Source organism: Erithacus rubecula, assembly GCF_903797595.1.
Source record: "Erithacus rubecula genome assembly, chromosome: 25".
Classification (NCBI taxonomy): Eukaryota; Metazoa; Chordata; class Aves; order Passeriformes; family Muscicapidae; genus Erithacus; species Erithacus rubecula.
Window position 1 is genome coordinate 6,453,098 of NC_136677.1, and position 15,646 is coordinate 6,468,743.

Here is a 15,646-nt window from a genome sequence, read left to right on the forward strand (position 1 = left end):
CATCTCCCTGTATCCAACTCTTTGCAGATCGAATATTTAACTCAGTCTTCCAAGCCTCACCTCACAGAACTTTGTGGAAGTGTCTGGACATACTCCTGATGGGCACACAGACCCAGACAAACAGATTACTCTCATCTGTAGCTGACAACAAGGAATGCAAGTGCTTTTATTTACCTCAAAGGACAGTTCATCTGCTGCTTGAGCAATGTATCTCTTAATGACATGGGCAGCAGCAATAGCAGGGACGTTAATGGATGATTCCTCATGGACCAGCAGGTGATTCCCCTTGTTATCAATCTGAAACAAAGAGCACAGGGGACTGTGAGGCAGCTGAGGACAAGTAAGAAGGCACTTCAGTGGTGCAGAGGCTTCAAGCTGATTGAGAGAGACAGCCCAGCCCTGGGCCCCAGGAGAGAGGGCACAGCACAGACAGAACAACTCATGGGGGGTTCCAGAAGGTCAGGGGTGCCCATCCATGGGCTGGTGCAGCTTTGTGTACAAACAGCAACACACAGTGAGGGTCTGCACCTCCCACACCAAATCATAGTGGTTTTTCATGGCAGTACAAAAATCCTCTACAAGGATTTCCTCAAGGGAAGAAGAAAATGCTGTCAAACTAAAATCCAGTGTTGCCTTCCATTTTCCCCATCCTTTTTTTTTTTTTTTTTTTTTTTTAAGAAAATAGGCACCCCTGCTTGCAATCATCAGCCTACACCCAAAACTCCCAGATTTCTCTGTAAAATTCTGTAGGATTCTCAGTGAGTCACAAAGGTTATTCTGCACTGCATGTGCATTGGGTTTGCTGTGATCTCCAAGCCTACTCTTTGCTGTGAATCCTACATCTTATTTCTCTCCACAATTTCCTCCCTCCTTTTGCCACTTTCCAAGATTTTTCTCATCCCAAGGGATTTCAGGGTGAAGAGGATATCAGTGGGGAAAATTGCAGGAAAACACACTGATAAATCCTTATCAGAATTTGAAAGGAGCTGCAACAATCTATTAATAGCTGTTTCTATTCCTGGTGTGCAGGGATGGAAAGCCACACGTCTGCAGGCAGCCTGAGCAGGGACAGCTGGACACTCACTCAGCCTTCCCTGCCCTCCTCCCACTAAGGGCTATTGTTTAAAGGCTACAAGAGCATTAAACCTGAAACCAGAGCTGCAGCTGCAGTTACAACACACAAACTGTGACACTGCAAGCACAAGGCTGCCTCTGTCTGCAGGGCTGCCAACAGGAGCACGGAGTATTTACTGGGCTTGGAGCTGCCACAGGGAAAAATGATTAAAAAAACCCCATGACAGAAGGGAAACACCATAACAAAGACAGCTGAGTTTTAGAAATGTGCCACACTTGCAGCATGGCCTTGGCAAAATGGAGAGCAGGAATAAGTGAGCTTTGAAATAAGTGAGCTTTGGAATAAGTGAGCCTTCTACAACCCACCACTGGGAGGTTCAGCCCTGAACCCAGTCCCACTGGGACTGCCACCTCCTCTATTTGTGAAAATCAGCAGGAACAATATGTTTCTGAGAGACAAAATCCAGGTAACTGAAAAAACTCAATATTTTTAATACTGGTTCTGATTCTGTATGTTCTACACTTCTGCGTGCTGCTAACAAGGGAATAAAGCTTTCAGGATAGAATTGCAGTGACAACAACAGATCTGGAAAGAGCAGGTGAGTGCCTGCTGCATTTCCAAGGTGAGGAAACAAGGACCAGCCCAGGTTTGTGCTGTACCTCCATCCATGTGAGGGCAGGGCCACAGTTGATCTTGTTGCCTGCGATGTTGGAGAGCCGAGCCAGGTAAGCCATCAGCATCTGGGTCACCAGCTGGGACACAAACACACACAGTGGTTAATGCACCTGCCTCTGGAGAGCCTTCTGAGGCTCAGGGAAGAGCAGAAACCACCCACTGCCACAGGCAAGAGTTACAGAGATATATTCCCTTCTGCAAATAAAGGGCATTCCAAGGACAGCAAGCTACACACAGGGTTATAATGATCACACCAAAAGAAAGGGTGAGGAAGCATTATCATTTTGTAAGATTCATGCAGATTTTCATAACTTCCCTTGTCAAAATACCTTGAATCTACTTAACACACAAACAATTCATGTGTCTTAGGGCCACCAAACACACCTGAGAACCACTCAGTGAACAAACTCCTGGCTGCCACTTCCTCATGTTCACAAAGCCTTAAGAATGTGGCAACTCAAACTGACCCCCTGGCCAAGGAGCAGTATTTCAAGCAGTAGAAGAGGGGTTTAAAAATACACTTTGCCATGTCCCTTCTGTAACAGTAAACTGGTTTTTATTACAGAGAAGCCACTGAGGTCTTTCCAAAGTCTCACAGTGACAGTGGTATAAAGCAGCATTGTAGCCCAGAATCTGTAGGACTATTTCAAACATTGTTTTCCTCAAACATCTGTTCCTATGTGGCCAATTCAAAATAAAAAAATTTGATGAGACACCCCACAGCTATAGTTACATTTCACAGCATCCTCACATCCTCTGTGCTTGTAGACAGAATGCAGATTTTCAGGCTCATGCTCTAAAGTCCAATCAAATCAGTGGTACAAGTAAAGATGCAAGAGATAGGAATGTCTGAAATATAATTAAAAATAAACCAGAAATTCATGGTCCTGAATATTGCTGCTTCTGCTGAATTTAAACTTTAAATCTTTCTCAGAAATACCCTGTGTGAAGCCAAAGCAAGTGATAAATCAGTCTCTCTGCTGAGTGATGGGGCTGCATGATCAGCTCCTAAAATTCCATGACAAATACCCTGTAAAATTCCAGGGGGTACTAATTTCAGTGTCCATGTCCTCCAAAATGATGCAGCCAAGATTCACCTGCTGCTTTCCAGGAGATTTTTCTGGACATGGATAAATCTTCCAATTATCAGCAGCAAGAAGCTGAGGTAATTTCAGCTCATCATACTCTGGGTGAAGACAGTAAATCAAGAAATGAAAAGTATCTCTTGAGGGAAAAAAAAAACAAACCCTCATTGAGGATAAAGAGCTTTTTAAAGACCATTTAAATAACACACTAATGCAAATGCTCTTAAAAACAGTTTAGGAACAGGCAGTTTAAAATGGAAGCCAGCACTCTGAATGGGACTGCTCTGCAGCGCTGCAGCCTTAGGCAGCACAATTTCCTGGCAATGTTGAGCTGGTAACACTAAGCCATGAAATACCCACAACATTGACAAAGATTCCAAAGGCAAAACCAAATTCCTATCTAAGGACAGCTGCTTTTTGATACTCAATTACCATTCCAGATTCAGGAGCTTAATTAATTTGTCCGAACTGGCAGGACATTTCCCTTTAGATCACTGAAATTAGGTGTGGACAACACTGACTTTACTTGTGGTAGCCAGTTTTCAGATGTGACCCAGGCTGCAATAAAACTACCCTGCACTAGAAATACCTGGAATTTGGAGGCTGGAACACCACTAAACCATGTCCCCCAGTGGCACATCCACACACGTTTGAACACTTCCAGGGATGGCGACTCCACCAATGCCCTGGGCAGCCCCTGGTACCGTTTGCCATGAAGAACCTGTCCCTGGCAGCCAGCAGAGGGGCCCCAGGGTGCCCCAGAGCAGAGGCAGTGTGTGGTGCTGCAGAGCCCCAGGCTCCCTCACCTCGGGGCTGTCCTTGAGGCCATCGGAGCGGGGCAGCTCCGCCAGCTGCGAGAAGCGCCGGTCGTAGATGCACAGGTGCAGGTGCTTGTCCAGCACCCTGAAATCCTCATAGCTCCTCTTCACAATCCAGCTCCTGCCCTGCACACAAGCACAGCACACTGTCAGCAGCTCCCCAGCAGGAGTGAGCAAAGCAAAGCTGAGCACAAACAGCACTTTCTCCTTAAAACATCTGAAAGAGATGGAAGTGTCTGAGTAACATTTTCACGTTTTCATTTGCAGCAGCCATTCATGCTCAAGCCAGCTGGTAGTGGTCCTGTTTGAATTATTTAACTGTGGGTTGGATGGGCCCAGCATCATGAGATCCATCCAGAGCTTTAACTTCCACCTGTCTTACAAGGATTTTGTAGTGTTTTTCCACACAAGGTGGCCTTGCACAAATGTAAATCACCAAGTGATTGTATAAACGGCATGAAATAGATTCCAAACAGATAGAAGCATATAAACCCAGAGATCTGAAGGCAGGGTTGAAGCTTGCAAAATTTCTGCCAGGTGCCCCAGGCAAACCTTCAGCTGAATTAAGAAAACAATCCATGATGAACAGCTCTAACTGCAGATTTATTCCTGAGTGCATATCATTTCCCCAATTAAAATATAGACAAGATACAGACTGCTCCAGGGGACAAGGAAGGGACTGTGGCAGCACAGAACAGGTTGCTTTGTGAAGTTTTAATATCTAATGATGACTTTTAAATGCTCCATGGCCTATTATAATTAATAAAAAATGCTGTAATGCAGCAGTTTACAGGTCAAAGCACTTTATGAAGAGTCATTAATCACAGAATCCTGGAATGGTTTGAGATAGAAGGGAACTTAAAGCACCCAGTCCCACCCCTGCCATGGGCAGTGACACCTTCCCCAGTCCCAGTTTGCTCCAAGCCCTGTCCCACCTGGCTTTGGACACTGCCAGAGATGTGAAAGAATCAAGGAATTAGATTGCTCTGGGTTACAGGGGCACTCAGAGGCAGTGCTGGGGGCTGGAAGGGATACAGGATGGCTGGAGGTGGAGCAGAAAGCAGGGGATGTGTGGTGCCTGTCAGGGGGACATACCAAGGGACAGAGCTGTAAGTGCTGCCTGCTGTGCATGGCTGGCAGGGCTCTGCCAGGTGCCCTCTCCCCTGGGATACAAAAGGCATGGCCATTCAGAATTCCATTTTAATTCCTCTACGCTGTTTTCTTTGTCAGCAAAGTTTTAAGCATCAGTTTTACATTGATATCCAAAGCCTGCGAGGCGATTGCAGATACAAACACTCTAACCCAGCTGCATTCCCAATGCTTTAAGACAACTCCACACTGTGACTGTGCCCATAAACTCTCCTTTCAGTTCATGAGAAATCAACATATTTCACAATCCTACAAAAGGCACCTACACAGGATAAATTTCCACATTATATCATTTCACTTTTTGTCTAAAGAAGAAAAATAAAACCAGGAGTGCAAGGCTAATTCTGTTCAGGGAGCTGTAAGCCTTCCCCATTTCTCCATCTTTTGCAATTAAGGGATTCTTGCTCTCTCACTGAGCTGCCAGTGTGACCTTCAATGTTCAGTCCCCAGTGTAGGGAACAGCAGCCTGAGAAATCTCTGCGATCCTGGATCTGCCTCTGCCACCAAATCAGGCATTTCATTCCTCCATGACCACCCCAACAACAAAATGATCTGTCAAAAAACCTGCCACTAATTCCCTTACATTTCATTTCAAAGGCTGGCCTGTAGCTTTGCAGTCTGGTTGCCATGAAGGAGGCAGTAGGAGTTAAATGCAGCCGGGAGGCAGAGCTGGGTCAGCCCCTGCTGTGCCAGGGTGCAGATCAGCCTCTCCCAGCCCAGCCCAGCCCACACCACGGTCACGGGGCTGCAGCAGCAGGGGAGGGGATGGCTGGGCAGGGACAACTTACCCCACAGCAGCAGCAGAGTCCCTGGCCCCACGGGAGGCTCCTGGAGCAGAGCAGGCAGCAGAGCTGGAGCGTGAAGGGAGCCGGGATCCTCCTGCACCTCCAAACTGCAGCTGCAGCTGCTAAGCAACCAGCAGAGCTCTGCCTCACTCTGCCATCCCTAGCTAGCCCTGAGCCAGCCCTGAGCCAGCCCTGAGCTAGCCCTGAGCTAGCCCTGAGTTATCCCTGAGCCAGCCCTGTGCCAGCCCTGAGCCAGCCCTGAGTTATCCTTAGCTATCCCTGAGCCAGCCCTGAGTTATCCCTAGCTAGCCCTGAGTTATCCCTAGCTAGCCCTGAGTTATCCCTGAGCCAGCCCTGAGCCAGCCCTGCCAGCAGCCCAGGCTCCAGCACAGGGATGGTGGAGGTGCATGGAGGCCAGAACCTCATCATCATTCTCAGATCACTCAGCCCAGGATCGTGGATATCAGGCTCTTGTGCAATAAGATCACAGGACACTCCATGGAATCATGGAATATCCTGAGCTGGACCCACAAGGATCATCAGTCCAGCTCCTGTCCCTGCACAGACACCCCCAAATGCCACCCTGAGCATCCCTGGTGTCCAAACTCTCCTGCAGCTCTGGCAGCCTCGGGACTGTGCCCATTCCCTGGGGAGCCTGGGCAGTGCCAGCCCCTCTGGGGGAAGAGCCATTCCCTAAAATCCAACTTAAACCTCCCCTGGCACAGCTGCAGCTGTTCCTCAGGTTCTGTCAGTTCTCTCAGGAGAGTTCAGCACCTGCCCCTTCACTTTCTGGGCACGGGGCTGCCAATTCCTGTCTCCCTCAGAGTGATGGTGCACAGGCTGTGCTGGCACAGAGCAGCTCTTCAGGAGTGGTAACACACATTTCCACCCAGCAGAATGTCATTCCAACGCCCTAATGGGGAGTATTTACCAATATTCTACAATTTTAAGCCTGCCATAACTCACTTCAAAAATCTCCCAGCTTTAGGTTGGACTTCAAGTTGTATTAAGCAAAGTTTTTTTTTCAGATTTGGAACCTAAGGTACAAATTTTTCAGCCACATTTACATGGCATGCAATTAACTTCACAGGAAGGAATCACTGCAGCAATTGAGGAAGGAACTGGACTGTATTTAGTGCTTGCCCTTAGATCTCCAGCACAAATCACAGGAAAGCAAAGTCTGGATTCTCCCAGCCAGAGTCTCAGAGAGGCACAGCCAAAGCAGCAGCAACAGCAGCAGCCTCATCCCAGATCCAAAACACTGTAAAGGTTTCCCTATACCAATATAAAAAATGTACATTTTGCTCCCCTTTCCTGAAAGTTCTCAAGTGCCAGAAAGGTTTGGCAAAAGGATTATTTTTTAATTTAGAGAGTTAATAAAACATTAGACATAATTAAGTGCCTGTTAAGTTGGTCTTGTGTTGTCAACTGTGTTTTATAGCAAAGCTCAATATTTCTGGTGCTTCAGGCACTCAACATCCATATGGCAAAAATATCTTCTTCACATTTTTAATGATTTCCATAAACTGTTGCTCAAATAAATTTTTGATCAGCCTCTAATTTTCTAATTCAATAATTACTTTTAATTTCCTTAATTATTAATGGTCCTGATTTACAGAACCACAAGCTAAAATCCCATTCACTTCAGTGGGACACAAGAGATGAAGATAAGCACAAAGTGATTTCCCAGACTGAGACCTTCAACTACAAACCTGGCTGTGACAAAGTTCTTCAAGATAAAAAATCAAGTACCAAGTGAAGATTTTAATAATGCCATTAAATAGTTTCAGGATCTTTAAAAGGAAAAAATGACCATTGACTCAAAAACATGTTCCTCCTGAAAAAAAAAAAAATTCAATGTACTCTTTGAAATCTCTTTTTACAGATATGCTCACAATGAAAAGCATCATGACAAATCTGGAATTCCTCACAGAATGGAAAATCTGGTCTCATGCCTTCTCTTTTTCCACCCTGGTCTGTTCTCCCTTGCTCTGCTGGGTAGGATTAAATATATGATGAGAGCCTGGTGAGATTCAGACTGCCCAGAGCTGCTGACTTTGTTCCAATTATCAAAGGAAGGAGAGCTGTCATGCTAAAGAAATGCTTGTGGATGACTGGACTGATGGTTTAATCTCCAGTGAGGCAGAGACTGGAGCCCTCCATCAGTGGCACCACCACAGCCAGATGACAGACCAGAGACACTCCAGGCTCCACCTGGCACGGGAGGAGACTGGAGGGACAGGGATCCAGAGCCAGCTCCACAAGGAATGCTTTCAGCTCTGCTGATCCAGTGCCTGCAGAGCACTGAGCAACCACAGCCTGGACTAGTTTCCTACTCCCTTAAGCTCAGCCCAACCCTGTGGCACTTGAGAAGTGCAGCAGTGTCATTCCCATTCCCGTTCTTCCCAATCCCATCCTGACACCCACTGCTCAGTGATGGCTTCACTACCAACAGACAGACACTGCCCACTGCAAATCTGAGAGGAAGCAGCTTTAAACCATTCCCTGCATTTTCATTCCCATGGTCAAAGCCTCTCTGTGCTCCACCATCCCCAAATACTTCAATTATCAGTACAAGAATTGTGCTCATTTCTAAGCAGGGCTCCCCTAGTCCAGGTCAGTTCCATACTGGAATATTTGAACATGGGTTTAACTGGTTCCACTCAGCATCCAGCAGCAGGAACTCTTCCTGCTGTGCCCTCAGCAAAACCCAGAGGCACCTGGCCTGCAAGAGAGGTCCAGCTGCTGCCAGGATTTGTGGTACCACCCATCCACAAAACTAACATGCTAGAATTTCGTATTAAAGATTTATAGATCTTCCTGCTGTGTAAGAAAAACTCTTGTTTCCAGCTGGATCTGTCTCCATGTCAGCAGACAGGACCACATCCTGTCCATCAATCCCTCTCTAAGCCAGCCAGGCTGCCACTGAGTTCCAGCACACACAACCTTCCTGTCCCACAGACTGACTGGGTTTGCTCTACAGCACTTAGGATTTATTTATTTAAAGACAGGGATAGACCTTTCTCTTCTGGTTCACATGCTTATTTCCTCAGAGAGAACACATGGATGCTCTCCTGAACCCACACAGAGAGCAAGAGCAGAAAATGAGATGAAAGTATAAGGCAAAAGTCAGTTCAGAGTGACCCCTCAGTAAGAAAACAGCCCAGGCTGAATATCTGGAGAGGCAGCAGCACCCAGCAGGAGAGGCTGACTCTGCCAGGGGTGACTCACAGCTGGCTGGGGCTCAGGCTCTGTATGTTATTCCAACCTGACCCTTCAGCCCTTTCATGTTTCAAGTCACAGTGGAAATGGTTTAGAGATTTAGTCAAAACAGAAAGCAAGATGGATCAAATCCATCCCAGGGAGTTCACCCAGGAAGTGTTTTTAGCTGGTGCCTTAGGTCACTTTATCTATACTTACATTTGTTTACCAAAGTGATTACATGACTTTTGGTGTGTTATTCTAACTTGAAGGAAATCCTAAATCTTTTAAACTTAAAAGGAGCTTGCACTAAGGCAACATAAAAGTACTTTATTTCTGAATGAAACACTAAAACCTCAGCACTCCACCTGGAATCACAGCACATGGGCACAAGGGAGGAACAAGATGGAGGGAATATAAAATGGACAGAGAACAAGGCAAAGAAGAAAATTTGGTATATTTATGTGGTGAACCCTTATTAGCCTTATTCCACAGCATAAATTAATCTCTCAGCATTAATTATCGGTTCATTATCAATTAATTGCATTCACTAGTAAAAAAAAAGGAATTTAATGGAAACCACTGCAGCTTTTCCCCCATAAAAATTAGGCTTTGTTGTGCTGCTGGATTCCAATAACAGATGGGAGCCCCAAAGCACACGTGGGGACACAGGGCTGAGTGACAGCAGTGCCATCCTGTCTGTCTCACAGTCTGGGAAATCACCCCCTCAGGTGTGTGGTTCTCCAGGAGACAAGGGGACACAGCATGAGCTCCAGTGGTTCCTGTGTCCCTCAGAGGAACAGCTTTGCCAGGAGTAAACAAACCCTTGGCTCAGGCTCTGGGGTGAGTGGGTTTGTACAGGTACAGAGGAGAAGGAGCCCAGCAAGGCAGCTCAATACAAACAGAGTGCCTGAAACCCTAAGGGCCATTTTTCCTCCCAGAACCAGCCCATTTCTGAAAGGCAGCCTGACAGACCCTGAACTCAACCCAGGATTTACATGTGAGTGAAACCCCTGCTCTCCTGACACGCTGTAATTTAAACAGCTCCATATCCATCATCTCTTTAGCAAAATCCCATCATGGAGCAGGGGGTCAGGGCTGAGGGGAGGGCAGGCACAGTGTGGGGGCTGCTTCTCTGCACTTCAGAAAATTGTACTTGGACACGAGAGCTTGGAGCTCTCAAACAAACCCTTCAGAGCCACCAAGCAGAGCTCAGGGAAGGGAACTGAAATTCCACCAAGCTCCAGGTAGCAGGGCAGTGAGGGGTGCATGCACAGCTACAAATGGTTGTATGGACATTAAGCACAGCTCCCTCCTTACCCCACAGCCCAAATGTGCCATGAACCACTCTGCACTCAACCACAGAGTAGAGTTCCTCAAAGCCAGCAGCCACCACAGCCTTCAGAGCAAAGGGAAACAAACCTTTGAAAACTACTTGCCTGAGGTTATTAAAACAATAGGACAGAAAAATCACAGAACCCCAGGATGGCTGGGGCTGGGAGGAACATTAAATCCCATCCAGTCCCACCCCTGCCATGGCAGGAACACCTTCCCCTGTCCCAGCTGCTCCCAGCCCCATCCAACCTGGATTTGGGCACTGCCAGGGATCCAGGGGTAGCCACAGCTGCTCTGGGCACCTGTGCCAGCCCTGCCCACTTTCACAGGGAACAATTCCTGGCCAATATTCCATCATGCTCCCTGTTAGTGGAAAGCCATTCACCCTTTTTCCTATTTCCAAAAACTTCCCAAATTCCTTGCCTGAGGTCACCTACAACATCAGCAGCTTTGGCAATCAGAGATCTCAATTTTCTTAAATCTCATTTCTCAGGCAGATCATGGAAGCAAACAGCTGACTTTGAACACACACACACACACACACACATATATATATATATATATATATATAATTGATCAGAGCACAGAAGCATTTTTTTGCAAAAACAAACTACCAGAGAGAAAAGGAGAAAAGGGAAGGAGAAAAGAGGCTTTTTTGTAGGTCCAAATCCAAAAAACTTATTTGAAAACCCTCCCATGACCCTTTTAGGACTGCCATGCCATAGAGCAGACATCCACCACATCATTTACAAACAGCAGCCACTCAAGAGCAGGGAAATAACAAAACCCTGCTGTGTATGACACTGCTCCCTTCCAGTTCTGCTCATCCTGACACCCCAGAATGAAGAAACACTTTGGAAAATATCACTAACAGAGTAGGAAATGCCTCTGGGCAAGGTTAAAGATAAAAACCATGAGTATATCCATGGAAAAGATCTGCAAGCAGGGTGTTAGAGATGCAGCTGATCAAGCCTCAAGGACAGAGGCTGGAAGGGTGAAATACTATTTAGAAAGCACAAGACACAGAAGCAGCTATGGGAAGGTTTGTGAACAAAGCTGGAGCCAAAATGGAAAATCAGCTGCTTTTCTGGCAGCTGCAGCCATCAGTTTTATGAAGAAGAGTGAAAAGTGGTGCCAAGACCTAGGAGATGAAATATTTAAGACAGATCAACTTCAACATCCAATGTCCCTGATGGGGGCTTTTAAAAACATAAACCACAATGTCTGAAATAAAGGCACAGTTTTAAACCCAGAGATGAGTTAAAAATGCACCATCTGAAAAACAGAAAGTCCTTCCTGATCTGTCAAAATCTGAGTCCTTGGTGCCAAACCTGCTCTCCAGCCTTGGAAATACAGCCTGTGTTTATTTGTGATGCCTCCATCCCCCAGCCTGTGGCACATCCTCAGAGTGACAAAAAACACCTTCTCCATCAGTGTAACAAATCTGGGCCCAAGCCAGCAAAAAATCGGGGAAAGCCCCAACAATTTTACAATTCAAATTTAACAATTTAAACTCAAATCAGGTTCCCCCTGAGAATTGTGTGATTGACTCCACTAAACAAAACTTATTTTAATGGAACATGCAGTCAGGCAAAGCACCTCTATTTACTGAGTGCAACAGTGGCACTCTCAGCCTTCTTATTACCCAGACAGCTCAATTCCAATTTATCTACAGAGAATCACTTTAATAATCCATGAGAACTTCATAAAACTGTTGGGATTGTGTACTTTGCCACTTGGCTCTGTGCCAGTAAATACTTGCTACAAACAGTGAAAATTATGCATATTTGATTTACCCCTGAAGTATCTTTAGGATAAGATGCCCTAAGGAGGGTTAGGTTGGATAACAATTTGGATTATTTTAATGGAAAAGGTTACCAAGCCCTGGCAGAGGCTACCCAGAGCAGTGGAGTAGAGTCCCAGTCCCTGGAAGAGTTAAAAAAGTGTGCTGATGTGGCATTTGGGGACATGGATTCGTGGTGGCTTGGCAGTGCTGTGGCAAAGGTTCAGCTCCATGGTTCTGGAGGTCTTTTCCACCCTAAATGACCCCATGAGTCAATGATTCTGCCTTTACACACACACTGTTTATTTTGATGTGGTTTCTGTGCCTTTTTGAAGCCATCCTTTCCCAACCTGCCTGCTCTGCATTTTATGTGCAGTGAATCTGTGATTTGGAAGTGCAGATGCTGTTTCAAGGTCTGTGAACTCCACCTACCCTGAGGCTGAGCACCACAACTGCTCACCTGGGCTGTCTCCTGCTTCCTCAGCCTGCTGGGGATCAGGGCAGCCTTGCACAGGATGGGATGGAAGAAACTGTTTTAGGTGATTTGTCCCAGCAGTCTGTCACCCTTCCCAGGTAAACAGGTACTGAAAATGTGTGAATGGAAAACCTCCCCATAAGGAATTAACATCAAGGCAGGAAAGAATATCCACCACAATCCTGCTCTCATTCTGGACTTGGAAAAGCTGCAAAACAAGTAAACTGTAGGCAAAGGGCTCCTCTGCAAAGCATCTGCACTTGCTCAGTTGTGGGGAGGACTCAGTGTCTCATCAGAACTACCCAAGTGTCCCCTTCAATTTGTGGCTGGGCCCAGCCTTGTCTCCAAAGCACCACTTGAGAGTCAGGAGCCCTGCCAAGATCCATCACAGCCCTCTGTCCCCATGGATTTCTGCAGCCACCCTCAGTGCCAGAGCCCAGAGCACAGTCTGGGGACAAGCAGATTCTGGCCTTGTTTTCTGTCTGAAGGCAAAATGCCCAAAGGACACAACATTAACAAACTGTCATGGAATTGTGAGAGCCCTTGCTGCTCACACAAACCCTTTCAGGGCAGCACTCTGATGTGATATTGTGCTTTATCCTGAAAAATTATTTTCTCTCTTGCTCATTGTCCCTCCCTGGAGCAGGGACCGGCCCTTCCCCTCAGCTGGGGGGTTTCCATCAGGGAAACCATCTGAAGTTGTTATCATCACTCACATTCCCTTTGAGCAAGAACTGCCCAGCAGCCCAGCCCCATGCAGGTCTGATGAACTGGGAGGCTCTTGTCTTGAGGAGGTATTTCCAGATTCTCTCTTTTCCCAGCAGAACCCATCCTCAAATAAATTCCCCAGAGCATTTTCCACTGGAGGTTGAGCAGAGAAAGCCTCTGTCCCTGCCATGCTGAGGGGACAGCTTGAAGTGCACCTGCTGAAAAAATGTGCTTTAGCACCAATAGCTCCACAACAGTTTTTATTTCTGCAATGTCACTCTATAAATAAATTATTCCATTCAAAATCCACACACAGCTACAACCCTGGTTTTGCATCTCATGCATCCAGAGCTAAGAAAAGAAAGAGCTGATCCCATTTCTGTCACAATACACATTGAAATAATTAAATAGAGAAAATAAAAATCCAAAGAGGGCCATGAATGGAGCAATTAAAGACTAAAGTTTAAGGGTGACAGTAATTTTTCATATCTCATTAGCAGTGGATGGATCTCCACAGCAAAGCAGTGAATGTGCCCTGGCTGGAGCAGTCCCAGCAGCAGGGAAGGGAACCCAGAGCCCCAGGACACATGGATGCAGCTGGAACAGTGCAGTGCTGCTCCTGGATGGGACAGAAACCCCTCCTGCCTTCAAACTGACACTTCCACTGTGACATGTCCAAACAGGACAAGAGGAAATGGCCCAAGCTGTGCCAGGGCAGGGCCAGGCTGGAGGATTCTCCTGGAAGGGTGGTCAGACACTGGAAGGGGCTGCCCAGGGAGGTCCCTGGAGGGTCCAAGGAAGGCCTGGAGTGGCACTCAGTGCTCTGGGCTGGTGACAAGGGGGGATCAGGCACAGCGTGGACTCCATAGTCTGAGAGGGCTTCTTTAACCTCAAGCACTCCATGTGAGGATTAAGGATCAGGCTGAACAAAGGGAATGGTGAATCTGCTTCTCAAACAGCACACAGCACACTCTAATGTTAATCCTGCTGCATGGGAGTGCTGCCCTACCCAGTTCTGCAGGAAAACTCAACACCAGCCAGTCAGACCAATGTCCTTAATAACACTATTGCAATTACTAAATTACTTTATCCTTCAGTGTTACCATGCCAGCTACAGAGTACTAGGTGTTAATTATCCAGTTCAGATTTAATTCAACCCCTACAGAAGGCAGTTTACTTCCCCAAAGCCTGGAACAGAGCCAGGGGTTTCAAAGCCCCTCCACCTTGGCTTTGGGATCTCCTGAGGTCTGAGGCAGCCCAGCAGCACCCTGCAGGCTGCCTGCCAGCTTCAGGCATTCTAGGTTAATTCTCATTCCCACTGTCACTTCGTTTTTATTTACTGCTGCAGGGAGCAGGAGGCAGGGAGTGTGTGACCTCAGATCCACCAGAGCACAGCACGGGAGTGATGGATCAGCAGGGTGGAAACAAGGAATGCTTCTGCTTTCTTTTGCTAATGTGAAACAGCCCTCCATGCCTGAGAAAAGCTTAGGACAGAGGTTTCAACATGTGGAAACATCTGGAAGGATGGGGTAGAAATATCCAAGCCAGAAAGGCCTGTGGGCAGGTTTTAAAAAGGTTTTGTGGATTTACAAAATACCCAGAGAAGCTGTGGCTGGCTCATCCCAGGATAGGGCTGGGAACAACCTGGTCTAGTGGAAGGTGTCCCTGCCCAGGGGGTAGAACTGGATGGGCCCCAAGTTCTTCTCCAACTCAAACATTTCATGATTCCATTTCCAAACACCTGCACACATGAGGACTGAACTCATGGACAACCTCTCAGTGGAAATTTCATTTCCCTGGTCATTTTCAGGCAAATGGTACCAAGAGGCAGAAAAGAAGAACAGAAAACAAGGCAGGGGAAAGGTCATGAAAGGTCATCTGGTGACCAGAATTTTAACGGATCTGAAAGCAGAGCAGCTTTTATGAGCCCTGAGCACACACAGCCTGGCCCTGACCAAGGAGTGAGGACACACAGGCAGGGACAGGAGGCTGCATCCTGTGAAAATTTACTGTTTAATAAAAGCACCCACTAACTGCTTTTGTTTTGTTCCATAAAATCCTAAATCAAGGCAGAAAATCCTATACAGACATGGAGAAGGAGTTAACTCACATTCTGAAAACAGATTTTGCACTGGGAAGGATCCACCTGGATGCCCCACACAGATTATCCCTTTAACAAAGGCCTGAAAGCTTTCCCCTCTCTGTATTTCTATATGTATATAAAGCACACAGAAGAATATCTGTGAGTTAGAATCTGTCCTTCAGTCACCTCTTTAAAGAGCTTTTCACAGGAGTGAAATAGCCCTTACTCAGTTCCCATTCTCCAGGTGTTTGAGTTTCAATCAGAAACTAATAATAAAAAAGACAAAGAGCCCAACCTTACTTTGAATGTTTGACTGAAAAATCCTCCTGCAAGCAATTTGTGGTTCCAGCCTGGACTATCCCAGGCAGCCAGAACCAGCAAACCACACTTGAAATGTTGCTCCTCTGAGTAAGATCCTGTGGGAATTATCTTCCACTCTCTCCTCCCCACAAATCACCCAGGATGGGGAGTCCT

General features: G+C 46.6%; 1 protein-coding gene across 4 annotated transcripts in view; it reads right to left on the reverse strand.

Annotated features, from left to right (window-relative positions):
• Positions 1 to 15,646, reverse strand: part of ARHGAP32 (Rho GTPase activating protein 32) — a 236,236-nt gene that overhangs the window by 73,756 nt on the left and 146,834 nt on the right. For all 4 annotated transcript variants that reach the window (XM_079326642.1, XM_079326640.1, XM_079326641.1 and 1 more), the window contains 3 exons: positions 3,642 to 3,779; positions 1,735 to 1,827; positions 175 to 297 (listed from right to left, as the gene is read on the reverse strand). In XM_079326642.1, the coding sequence (XP_079182768.1) occupies positions 175 to 297; positions 1,735 to 1,827; positions 3,642 to 3,779 (354 nt within the window). The remainder of the gene's footprint in view (positions 1 to 174; positions 298 to 1,734; positions 1,828 to 3,641; positions 3,780 to 15,646) is intronic.